The sequence below is a fragment of the Pelodiscus sinensis genome, chromosome 16 (genome assembly GCF_052426305.1).
Source record: "Pelodiscus sinensis isolate ZL-2025 chromosome 16, ASM5242630v1, whole genome shotgun sequence".
Taxonomy (NCBI): Eukaryota; Metazoa; Chordata; order Testudines; family Trionychidae; genus Pelodiscus; species Pelodiscus sinensis.
Genome location: NC_143067.1, coordinates 38,705,962 through 38,718,868, shown reverse-complemented (window position 1 = coordinate 38,718,868; position 12,907 = coordinate 38,705,962). Strand labels below are relative to the sequence as shown.

Genomic DNA, 12,907 nt, shown 5'->3' with positions numbered 1-12,907 from the left:
GCATTTGAACACAAGCTGTTGAGATTTAGAACGCAAGGCTTTTTCTTGAGCCTGGGAGAGCAACTGTGTGGTCAGTCTGCCGCTGCCAGGCTTGTGACCTTTGTGGAATTCACCCCCTCTTGTCACTTAGCTTCGCCATCTAGGGATCTTGCAGCTTTGCTGTTCTTCTGGCTGTCAGCAAAGTCATTCTATCACCTGCTGCTAATGCATAATTGGTTATGCGTTTGCTCCTTGGCATGAGCAAGGTTTACTGGCCGTATGCTTTTCACTCTGGGTACCTAGACACTTGCCTTTTGCATACAATGGGGATAAGCACCAGCAAGTGACTTAGACCTGCTTTTCTGGCACACACAGGCTTGAAGATTAGGTGCTGCCTGCTGGTGATGTAGGGCTTTTGGATTCTGAGCTCCAGAAAGAACCGTTCAGCTCCCCTGAAGTCAGTGAGAGGCATGCTTGCGTGAGGTCTCTTAAGATGTCTACACAGCAAAGAAAGACCCAGGGCAGTATCAGAGCTCAGATCAGCTGACATGGGTCTATGCTGCAGGGCTAACAGTAGCAGTGGAGCCCAGGCCCTGAATTCCAGCCTGGGAGGGACTCGGAGACCAGGCTCTGACCTACGCCCAAATATCTGCACTGCCAGTTTTAGCCCTGCAGCACCCCCCACGCCCCGGAGTCCGTTAACCTTGGCTCTGAGACAGCCCGACCATGACTTTGTTTTCAATGTGGACGTACCCCCAATAATTCTGCCCCAGTCAGCGGAGAACAGTGAAGCTGTACTCGGTACGGGCTGTGGTGCTCTTCGGATGTTAATTCTCTCTCTGCAACTGACGGCCATCCAGGATCCAGAGTAACTTGCTGGGGAGCGATTACTTAAAAGGGCTGTCTGCACAGCAGCTTTCAGAGCGCTGGCATGAGCCCTGCTAATCTGCCTGTTGAGGGTTCCTGTAGGCTCCTAAATGTGCGTGGACTTGCCCTCTGAGGCTTCAGTCTCTGTAAGGTCTGCAGGACAGAAGTTGCTAAAAGCTGCTGCCCTGGCCAAAGTCCAGTGATTATTCCCTCTGGCTCAAATCCCTGCAGTTTGAACTGGGTGCTGTGATTTCCTTGGCTTCTGAGTCTGTTATGTCCTATCGTACGCGGTTAAACAGCTGTCTCCCTCCGCCCCAGAAGTGGCTTCATTTCCACGGTGGGGGAAACCCTTCCTGAAGCACTGTGAATCCTTGGGGGGTGGAAGACACTACTTAAATGTCAGAATCCTATTTATACCTTTGGGCACCATGTGACCTCGGAGGGTTACATAACGCTTCCCTGGCTAGGCGCGCTCGGCTTTAACTGCAGGCCGAGTTGAGCACAGACATGCTGAGATCTGCGCCTTGTCTACTGCACGCAGTAGTGTAGCTTTTTGCCTCTTGGGCTGTCTTGTCCAGCTGCCCTTCACACCAGTGCTGGGGTGGAATTTGACAACCCTGGGCAACTGCGGTCAGAAGTAATGCTCCCTCTTGTCCCGGGGGCGGCTCTTGTACGTTTCAGAGGGAGATGCACAGCAATCAGGTTCCTGCTCACCTGGGTTCCCTGCTGCACCTCTTCCTTTGAAATGTACAAGAGCCACAGGTGGTTTTCATACATGTCAAAGGGAGAGGTGCAAAGGGATAGCGAGTGCCCTCCTTATCGATTAATCGAGTAATGGATGGAAATTCCATCGACAACTCGATTAGCAGCTTAATCGAAATTTAGCATCCCTACTTCTGCATGTTTCACCCTTAACAAGGTGGGCCTAATCTCCAGGGTGTGCGCATGGCTCCCCAGGGGCACAGTGCTCACCTTTGCTGACAACAGCTGTTCCACTAACCCCACTCAGGTGCAGGGGAACTGTGAGCATCAGCTCAAATGCCAGCAGTGAAGCTGGGCCCCTTGGGGTGGAATAGAGCTGTGTAGGGTGTTTCAAACACTCAAGTGAGCTCCTGTCTGGATACTTCTGGCGTGGATCAGGTGTGTTTGTCAGCATATTGCTCTGAAAAGCAGAGCGCAAAGTACCTGCGGAAACACATTACACGAGGGGCTGTGATCACTGTTGCCCGCCGTATGGCTGCATTAAACAAGGTGAGGGGAGCCCCTCCTGTCTGTGGATTTTTTGACCCGTCCCACAGGACTGCGCTTGCTATTGCATTTCAGTCCCCGTAGCCGTGCCTAGCACTGGAGAGGCGAGCGTGCTGGCCTTGTGCCCCGCTGGGATAAGTGATCCCTGTTCTGGTCTCGCAGAAGGTTGCTGTGTTACTGTTGTGCGTGGGACCGCTCTAGTGTTCTTCGTCCCCCCTCGGGCGAGTCGCTGCTGGCCACTTGGGTTGGAAGCAGTGCTCCAGGAGAAGGTACTGCCAGTCTTATGGCATCCTGGGTGATAACAGGCATGGGGCAGATACGGATGCTTCGGAGTCCATCCATCTGGGCATTAGGAGAAGCAAGTTGAGGGATGGGGGCTTAGGAGCCAGTCATGGATCTGAAGCTGTCGCATCTGTTTCTGGAAGAAGTAGGGGTGGAGGAAGGAAGCTGAAAGTGACTGAGCTGGTTGGAGGGCAGGTAAGGTGGGGTTCCTCCCTCATACAGACTGTCACTACACCTGGGGGGGACTGACCTGGGCTGTGTTCTGTCCTCGTTCAGGTGCAGCAGACTGTGCAGGACCTGTTTGGCCGCGCTCCTAGCAAAGCAGTGAATCCCGATGAAGCTGTTGCGATTGGTGCTGCTATTCAAGGCGGCGTGTTAGCTGGTGATGTCACCGACGTGCTGCTGCTGGACGTGACTCCCTTGTCCCTGGGAATTGAGACTCTGGGAGGTGTATTCACTAAGCTCATCAACAGGAACACGACGATTCCAACCAAGAAAAGCCAGGTGAGGGGCTCTAACATCTCGGTAACAGTCAGTTAATGGACTTCTTGGGCTGTTGTCATGGGGACAGCACAATTGCAGACGTAGCTCCCCATGTTCTCTTGCTGCCCTGTCGCTGTATTTAAGTCCTATGGAGACACTGTGGTCAGTGTGGTGTTTTTCCCCCTTGCCAATGCTGCCCACGAGGGTCGGGGTCATGCCATCTGTTTTCCCCAGGGCCCAGCAGACTGAAACTGCGCAGTGGGACGGTCATGGCAGCATGGCTGGAGGAGCAAGCACTGTGCAGAGGTAGCACCATGGACATGGCCTTTGGGCCAGGGAGGGAGAAAGTGGGTCACCCCATACAGGGAATACCCAGTGAAGATCCAACTTGGTAGTGGTCATGTGGTATCACTTCTAGGCTCAGGTCTAAGATGCGTTCTCATGGCAGAGAGAGAGGCTGTGCCTACTGTTCTCTCTAGCAACCATCTGAGGCTGAGGGCTTCAGCTGGTGAATGCTGGCTCCTGCAATGTGTGGCCTTGTGGGGGGAGCAGGAGATCCCAGGAATCTTTCCACCCCCAAAACGTAGGTCGAATTCCACACAGGCCGATTAGTGAGCACCTGTTCTTTGCTAGGGGTGGAGGTAGCTATCAACCCATCAAACTCGGCTTCCCTCTTCGGAACGTGGTGGGAAATCCCTTGAGCTTTCATCTTGGGTTAGACCTGGGCTGTGGTGTGTGCAATGATGTTACTTATCAACACATCATTCTGAAGAGAACTGGTGCGGAAACTTCATACAACTGAGCACAACACCCAGCCCAAGCTGCCTTTGCTGGTCTGGACTCGTAGAGGAGGATCCTTCCCCATCTTGCAAGGGTACTGAAAGATTGGGCTCCAGGGCTTGTTTCCTTGTTCTTCTCTGACCCACCTGCAAGCACTTTGACTGCCTGGGTTGGCGTTTTGCCCTGGTGCCTGCTAATTTTTTTCTTTTTGCCTTAAAATCTTTACTGTATTAATGCTTGAGTGGTGGAGGGATAAACCATGGAAAGTGGTTTTGTTCCTCCAGCCAAACTTCCTAGTGTTCATGCGGCTCTGTGCTTTAGAGTGTGGTGTAACTCCCTCCATTCAGGGGTTGTAAGCTGTTAACTGTTCTGCTCCCCTCCACCCTTCTACAGGTGTTTTCTACCGCAGCTGATGGACAGACTCAAGTGGAAATCAAAGTGTGCCAGGGAGAGCGAGAGATGGCTTCTGACAACAAGCTTCTTGGCCAGTTCACTTTGGTATGTTTCCATTCAATGTTCCTGGCCTTAAACTGCCTGGAGGAAGTTCCAAGCCTCCTCCCATTTGGTTTGACCCCCCCCCCCCCCTTCCCTTGAACGTGGGGACTTGAACAGAAGCCATTTGATTGAGTGATCTGGTTTGTAAATCCGTAGGCCTCGCTGTCAGCCTGCTGGTAGTAGCGAAACGCTCTGAGGAGAGACATTGATTTTTGTACCCATGGAACCTGGGATGTTAGATCCTGTTCAAGATAACTCAGAACCATGTTGTTTTCCAGTTGTCCTTTAGGCATCCAATAGCTGGCCCATCACCCATTTCCCCCCCCTGAGGCTGTGTCTATCCAGGGGAGGTTTGGTGCCAAGAGTCGCCAAACGTGAAAACCAGTGTCACTAGTTTTTCTGCCTCGCGTCATCGATGTTTCATGGCCACATTGCTAGCTCCTTGTCCACTGATAAAACAAAGCATTGTGGGTAAGCATCCTACAGTGTAGTGTTGTGGGATGGCAGAGCTGATATCAGTTTCTTGGGATTTCCTCATAACTCTGTGGACTCTCTGTGCTGAGAAACGTCAAAGCAGCACAGCTGTCTCTCCAGCCTTCCCCCTACAGCAGCAGTCTGCTTGCTGTGATGTTGCTAGCAGGGCAGAACAGAAGCCTTCCAATGATGTGTTCTTTGTTCCCCAAAAGGAGAAGCTCACTTAGCTGTAAGGTACTCCCAGGAGCTTTGGAAGGGGAGGGGTGCAGGCCTGCAGTGCAGCACAGATCACAAATCACTGAGCAGAGCCATCAAGGCAGGCATTGTAGGATACTGGTGGAAGCCAGTTCTCCGGACAAAACTAACGGCAGAGTCCACGCTGACTCTTAGTTGACTGTAAAAGGAAGGGAAAAGACAAGTCTCTTGCAGGGCTGGAAGCTTTTTGTCTCCAAAATTGGGTGTCTCTCCCAACAAAAGCTGCATTGACGAGTAAGCGCTTTCACTGTTTTGGCGCCAAAAGGTGCCAGGTAGACAAGCCCTAAGTCCCCTTAGAGCAGCCAAGATTGTGTTAGACATCAGTTATCGTACTCCAGATGATGACTTGTGTATAGGATCATAGTTGCTGAGGTCAGTGTGGCTGATTAGTTGACATTTATACATAATCAGCCTGTACTGGCATGTATTGTGTATCTCCTGAACGGTGAATCTCACCATTTAAACATGGTAGCTTCAAGGAGTGTATTGCGCAAGCTGGGGCCCAGAATAGATCCAAGTAATTCACTGAAGGAAATGGATCGTAGTGCCATGCATTAAGGATGTAATAGTGTAGTCAATGATCAGATAAAGCAAAAATGTATGGTTCATGCTTATGGGCCAGTACATTTTTGAGCAGGCTAGCCAGCAGCCTGGCTCAGTCGTGGCTTGTGCTGGGTCCATGACCTACCCCCTCTGTGGCTCTGCATTTAAAATGTATTGGGACCCAGGTGGGCAGGCAGCCCAGGTCATTTTTGACTCGTGCCGGGTCCGGGAGCTCAGCTCAGCTTCCCCTGGCCTGGTTCCTCTCGTGGACCAGCTCCTGCCTGGCACCCCATGCTACTGCCTCAGAGGGAGCAGCGCAGGGTGACAGGGGGCTCCCCGGGCGTGGCTGCTGTCCCCGGGAGCGGGGCCTATAGAATAGTCGAGTAACAGATGAGAATTCACGAGGTTAATCGACTATTCAATTAACCGATATTTAACATCCCTACTGTGCATTAGAGGGCGAAGTGACTTATTGGGCATTAAGTTGTGAAATAGCATTTGCTTCTGCTGTAAGCTCCTCTCCAAGCCTACTTGTGAGGTCGTCTTGTGGCATGTATAGCTGCTTCCCCTTCTAGGTAGACGAGTGCTGCTGTGTTCAGGTAGGGCTGCCCCATTCATTCTGCCAGAGTGAAGTTGCCACGTGAGTTTTGACAGGCACATCCTGGGACCTGCGTGGAGGCTGGCAGTTCACGGGGATGATGTGCCCAGCACTGGAGGCCTGTCCACCAAGCCCACATCTGTTGGGGAGCTAATGGCCAAGCACTTCCCATTTCCAGGTTGGAATTCCTCCGGCTCCCCGGGGAGTGCCGCAGATCGAGGTCACGTTCGACATTGACGCTAACGGCATTGTGCATGTTTCCGCAAAGGATAAAGGGACCGGACGTGAACAGCAAAGTAAGTGCAGCCCTCACGGGATCCCTGCGGGAAGGGGCTAGACCGAGCAGCCGTACGCTGTAGGAACCCCAATAGTGTGCAAGATGGTGCCAGCTAGATGGGATTCCTGCCTGCCACCAGGACATGGCACAGCAGGTGAGGGTGATAAGCAGACAGACGGGGGAAGGGCAGAGGTAGAACACGTATGTTACCGTGGCTCCTGGATAGCTGGTATCTGCTCCAGTGTGTTAAATTGGAGCACAAGGATGGGCTGGTGGCCGCGTCCAGCCCTCCAGATCATTTTGTTTGGCCTGCCAGTAGGCAGCAGAGATGTCGACTTGGGTGAACCACCATCCAGCTAGCTGGCAGCGTCTGCACCAGGCAGTGGGCGTACAGCAAGGGGAGCCGTGGGATGCAGGGCAAGTGGGTCCCAGGCTTGGGAGCAGAAGGCCACACATGCAATGCCACCTAGTGGTGCAGCCACCTCTCCATCATGGAAGCAGGGGCAGGGCTTCTCCCTTTGGCACCAGTCTCTGCTTGCTGTCTTCACCTTGGCTCCCCGAGCCAGCCTGGTTGTGGTCAGCCCCTGAGTTGGGGTGGGGGGAGAGCTAGAGCCATGAGGGGCTTTGAGATCTGCAGTGGTTCTCCACTCACTCTGCCTCCTCATGGACACAGACTGCCCCCTTCCCCAGACTCCCCTCTCCTCAGCCCCAGGCCACCCAGCTCTGGGTGCTTCCTCCCTCCTGGCAGAGGCGTGTCTTGCCTCTGCTGCAGCCGGCAGCCAGCCCGTGGGAGGCAGGCACGCCCGGGTGGCAGGGGGCAGAGCCGTAGCCTGCGGTGCTGAGGGAACAGAGTGGTAGGAATCAGCGCCGGTGGCTTCAGTAAAAGCTGAACCCTTCGACCCCCTGCCTCGTTCCTTAGCTTTCCTTGTGGCCTCACCCGCCGCAGGATGTTAGTGGCTGTTGTGGCCTCGTTGGCCGCCGCAGCATTGCCCAGTACAGGAGCAGCTCCTGGCGAGGCTCCTCGCTGGTGGGAAATGGAGCTTCAAAGCTGGGCCCCGCTTCTGCAGGCGAAGTTGCGGTGCTCCGCTCCTTGGCCCACTGTCCGTCGAGGAGCTAGTGCCCTGCGCTAATGGTCCTCGCAGCTTATTGTCTAGTGGGGCAGCCGGCCTCAGAGTGCCCGGGTGTTAAAGGGCGAGACACCTGGCCAGTGCCTGGTACCTGTGGCATGAAGAGTGCGTCTGATCAGACTGGGAGCGTGCTGTGCTGTGCTGTGCTCTTAGCAACTCTGCCAGTAGGATTTAAAAACCCAGCTGCTGGAGGCAGAGTCCCTTGATAACCAGCTGATCTTGGCAGCCTAGAAACGACCTGTTTAAACTGCAGGGAGGTTGGGGAACTGAAGCTGTTTTAATCACAGTCAAATATTCGGTGCAATTTTGCCTCCCATCACTGTCGTATCCATGAAGTGCTACTTTGAGGCTCTTCAACTTTCACTTGGAGAACTTCTTCAGCCTGGATTGCTGGATTTCTGCCAGGGGCAAAGAACAATGGTCATGTGTCCTGACAGCAAAGTGTCAACTATTTGTTGACTTCTAATTTTTTGTCGCATTCAAAAATGGCTTATTGCCTCTTGGTTCTAGAGGTATGCCATCCCGTAAGGAATTATTTGCAAGTTTTAGCTGAAGCAAACCTAATTAGCAATGTGCTTTAATGATCTTTGTGAATATTTTTGGGCTCAGGCCTGCTGCTGTTTTTGACAACAAAAGACCTTATCAATTCCACATTGATATAAACAGCTACTGTTGTGTTAACTGGTTGCAGGTGTACCAAAGCCAACAGGCACTGGAGATCGGGGACCAAAGTTCTTATCCCAACCCTTTTGCTGTGTGTAGGGTATAACTATGGTTGCAACCATGATCCTATTATAAATCTGATTCGTTTATCTCCTAAATTCAAAACGGACCATGTGCCGTTAGGTTTTCAGGGATTAGCCTCGAGTACTCTGAAAAATTAAGTGCTTACTGAGACGAAGACTTACAATTGGTTCCCTTCCTGAGGTGGTGTACAATGTTATTGATGCCTCTCCCTTGCTTCCCAGTGAACTTGCAATCTGCCACCCCGCTTGAAATGTGTAAATTGCAGGGTTGGCTTAAACAAGGCAGTTTTCACAGGGCAGCAGAAGGAAAAAGCTTTTGTTTGAAAACTAACTCCAGTTCCTCGCTGAAGGCAGCGCGGGGGAGCCTGGCTGGAGAGGCTTGTAGCTTGTGGCTGGAGTGCTCTGGGCTGCTTTCCAAGAGTGAAAGGAAACTCCATGACCTGGTAGACTCCTCCTGCATTCTGAGCCCGAATGCCCCGTGGCCCGAGGGCCATACGCACAGGCTCACTTTCCACACGGAGAAACTGAAGAGCAGTCCCAAGTGACTTGCAGATGGTTACAAAGGAAGTTTCCGGCACAACTGGGAACAGAGCCTTTGGCTATTGTCTTGGCTAGACCAAGCCTGTCCAAGCACTCCTATAGACTGGTGGCGACGTTGGGCACAGCGGCAGCCGGTCTGCTCCTGGGAAGAGGCACGAACTCTTGAGCCCAGCAGCCAGTCTCTGCTTTGTGTGAGAGCGGAGGGGCGGTGACCTACACATCGTAAACGCAGCGCCACGAGTGAGCGTCACCGGGGGTGGCACTTTGCTCTCACCGGATCTTTGGTTGTTTATACTGAGCATTCTCTAAGGCCGTGGTTCTTAGCCCCTTTGGCACTGTTACCCTTGGGCTTAACTGAGAAATCAAAATTACCCCGCTTCCTTTTTAAAATGGTAATAGACAAAAAGAAAATACAATTAATCGTTTTTCTTGGTTTGGGGTTTTTATGTTGTGTTGAACACCTATTTATTGTATTTTAAATGTGTTTATTACCCTGTGAAATATGCCAAATTACCCTTCAATTGGTAAGTACCTTACCCCTCAAGGGGTAATTACGCCCAGGTTAAGAAACACTACTCTAAGGGGTGCTCATTGCATTGGCTCACATACATGCTTTGTGCTAGCAACCACTTAGTATATAGAAACAATCCCTGGCACCATGAACTAGTGGGAGCGTTAATGGAGAAGCTTTCTCTCCAAAAGAACAGGAGTATTTCAGCCTCTGCTGTCGGAAGGAGGTGAAAATGCAAAGCAGCTTTAACACTGTACGTTATTGTCTAATGCAGTTGTGATCCAATCTTCTGGTGGCCTCAGCAAAGATGACATTGAGAATATGGTGAAGAACGCAGAGAAATATGCAGAGGAGGATAGGCGAAGAAAGGTAACTGGGTGGTGAACCGTTGGAGTCTCTTCTAATCGGTTACTTACTAGTTTACCCGTCAGTCAAATCTCCATGCCATATATTGAAACTGCTCTCTACTCAGAGGACTTCTGATTAGATGTTTAAGGGACGGATTGAGGTTGTAGGTCACTATATTCTCCTATGCAAACGGGCATTTAGATGCCTAGATAACCGTTTGTCCCCTGGTAGCCAGATTTCTACATGCTGTTGGCTTTAACGGCAAGAACATATAAGCACATAAATACCCAGCTCCTTAGCCTTTGTTCTATAGCTATCTGCAAAGTGCTTTACAATTATTTTCTAAAGAATTAGAGAGACGTGATTGTGTTGTGAATTTACAAAATCCCCTACCTGTTACTAATCATAAATCCTAGAACTGTGGAAGGGATCTCAAGAGGTCATCGAGTCCAGTCCCCTGTTTCTAAAGTGAAGTGAATTTTTAAAAATCAGGTTGAATCTACTTTTCACCACGGATGTTGTTTGTTTGTTTATGGAACTTTTTTCCCTGAACTCGTTGAAATGACTTTTTTTGGTAAATTTTACAAAACCAACAGCTTGGTCCCAATTCCCATGACTCCCCTCTTTCAACATGCAAGTGCAGCGCCCATGTGAAAAGCCTGATCTCCAACATCTTGGGTGCCAGGTCTCATCCGAGTCAGGTTTTTATGCTTTGGATGCATGTGAGGTCGTCATTCTCTCAGGGAGTATGACCAGAGTCCACCCTGACTTTGTCAAAAAGAAGTGATGCTTCCCGCACTCAAATGATCCCAGCTACATTGTTCATAAGGTTAATGGTGGGGGCTAATTGATGTAATGAGGGTAAACTATAATGAATTGCTTTACTAAGTATAGAACATTGATTGAAGCACATGATACTGTAGGATATGGCACTAGCATATGCTTAGAGGCTGCAGAAATTGACACTAGATATTTTACACTGCCTTCCTCTGCAGAACGAGTGAGCTTGTTTTGGCAACACTTGTATAAATCTCTGTTTCAAAGGGTGAGAGTCTGCTATAGGCCAAAGGATAGATGAGGAGTGTTCTGGAAAAGGAAATGGCTGTTCTTAGTTGTAGCTCTTTTTTTCCTCTGCTTCAGACATCTGTTGAAGCCCTAAGATTCTTGACTCCTTGGCGTTTGGGAGTTGCCAGTGAAAAATACACTTTTGATAGGTCCCAGTTCCTATAACCGCGTTCATGTTTTGTTTGTCTGACTGACTTCGTGCATCTGTAGAGCCACCTGATCTCCTTGTCTTGTCGCTGGTTGTGTTCCTAGCCCACTGAGCTACTGGTGTTGGGTTCCAGTGCCCAGATGACAGCTCTGAGATGGGGGAGAGGGGGAGACACCCCTCCACAGATAGGGTGCACCACAGACAGCGGGACAACATGCTTAGCCTGTATCCTGGAGCGATCCACTCACAAATGAGGGCAGTTCACACTCCAGCTCCCACTTGCAACTCTTGGCCTCCCTGCAGCGTGTACCAGCTCTGGGGCGGAGGGTGGTGAAGGTTTCAGATTAGGTGCCATGGACTTGGAACCACTGAGGAAAGTCAGAAGAGATTTTGCTAACAATTCCATTGTACCTGTTGGCGTTACTCTTATGGGGCGTTGTTTCAAATGGCTGAACCACCCAGCTCTGTGAAGTCCCACGGTGGTTATCTTTGCACCGAGAAAGCTGGTAGGGACTTGCATTTCTTGGCTAGCAAGCCTGTTGTGCAAAAATAACTTGAATTGGGACACCAAAAATCTGAAGGGCCTCCCTGAATTCACACACTGTACCCCACTGCTCTTGGCTGCAGAAAAACTCTGTAGCGGGTTCTGAAAAGGGAGGCTCAGAGCGTTTTGCCCAAAATACTGAAACAAACCCCTGTTGCCTACTGTCTAGCACACGGGACAGTCCGTGCACAGAAATGCCGTGCCGCATGCTTGGCCTCGCCCTCTGGGAATGCACCTGGGGATTTCTCGGGGTGGGAGGGTTGAGCGGCTCTTGGATTTCTGAACACTGGTGGCCTGTAAGTGACTTGTTAGCTTAGAGTGGGGGAGGGAAGTCTGCAAAGTCTTGTCGATTGTACCCATTCCCATGCCGCTGGGCCATCCGGTTCTTCACGCTCGCATCTGTTCACACTGCAGCTGAGCTGCGTAGCTCTGAGCGTTGCATTGCACAGACCCTTACCGACTCTCAATTTCCCCAGGAACGCGTGGAAGCTGTGAACATGGCAGAAGGCATCGTCCATGATACAGAATCCAAGATGGAGGAGTTCAAGGATCAACTGCCAGCAGATGAGGTGGGTATCCTATGATGGCTTGAATTGGGCCACAGTTTCCCCCAAGATTTTCCCCCTCGAGAGCAGAATCGGTTAGCACCTCACCTCTCGGAGTCTTAACTCAAGTAGCATGTGGCTGAGACTTGCTAAAGAGCAGACTTCCGGGATACCGGGGAGATCTTTAATTACAAAGGACAGGCACAGCCTGGGCTGCTTGCAAGTTTATTCTGTTGTAGCAGAGAACTGGTTTTAAACGGAGTGTCCTTACAGTGTAGGCAGCCTGTCCGTGTTAATGTGGAAGGCTTTTTAACTAACCGTACCCTTGAACGGCTCTTGTACTGGCTCTGTAAACCTTTGCCATGGCTGATTTCACGGAGAACTTTTTTCTTTGAAGACACCGAAGATAGGACACAACGTTTCCTTGGCCTATGAGTTGATAAGCCTTAAGTGAAGGTCAAGTCCCAGAGCAGTGGGTGAACATGCATGGCCAGCACCCAAGAACGGGGAAGCAGCTTAAATGGTTGCAGTTGCTTAGTTTCCATCTGGAGTGAGTCAGATCCTTCATGTCGGGGTTTTAATACTGTTAGTGGCTGCTTCGTCTGCTATTCTTCAGTTCAAAAGTTGTAAAAATACTAGTGTCCCTTGGAACCTAGACTAACGCTGGGGTTTGGTCTGGAGATTCTTGGCAAGTCCCTGAGATGAGGTAGAGGCAATAGCTCCACCCCGATATCTGCTGGGCTTTTTTTTAAATCTGCACGTGCCTACACCAGGAGCTTGGGTAGCCCAGTGAGAGAGGAGTACTTCTTGGCTGGAAAGAAAAGGGACGATGCACTTAGCCTCTGATGGGAAGTTGCATGGGAAACATGTCCAATCCCATTCTCTGCTTTACCAGAGGTCAGAGGGGCAGTGTTAATGGGCAATGAGACAGCACTGGAATCTGTGACGAGGCTTGAAGACAGGAATATTCTGCTCAACTGATGGGTCTGAAAGTAAAGGACTGACAGCACCTACCCACGTCCTGCCTCTAGACACGGCTGAGTGGCTGTCCC

At 50.9% G+C, this 12,907-nt stretch overlaps 1 protein-coding gene and 1 non-coding gene across 2 annotated transcripts in view; both read left to right on the top strand.

Moving 5' to 3' along the window:
- Window positions 1-12,907, top strand: part of HSPA9 (heat shock protein family A (Hsp70) member 9) — a 31,327-nt gene that overhangs the window by 16,081 nt on the left and 2,339 nt on the right. Inside the window, exons 11-15 of the mRNA XM_075900138.2 lie at window positions 2,653-2,880; window positions 4,033-4,137; window positions 6,183-6,300; window positions 9,480-9,574; window positions 11,787-11,879. Coding sequence (XP_075756253.1) covers window positions 2,653-2,880; window positions 4,033-4,137; window positions 6,183-6,300; window positions 9,480-9,574; window positions 11,787-11,879 — 639 coding nt within the window. The remainder of the gene's footprint in view (window positions 1-2,652; window positions 2,881-4,032; window positions 4,138-6,182; window positions 6,301-9,479; window positions 9,575-11,786; window positions 11,880-12,907) is intronic.
- LOC112544600 (small nucleolar RNA SNORD63) lies at window positions 3,595-3,666 on the top strand. The gene has a single exon (XR_003087943.1). It is a non-coding gene; the product is annotated as a small nucleolar RNA SNORD63 (small nucleolar RNA).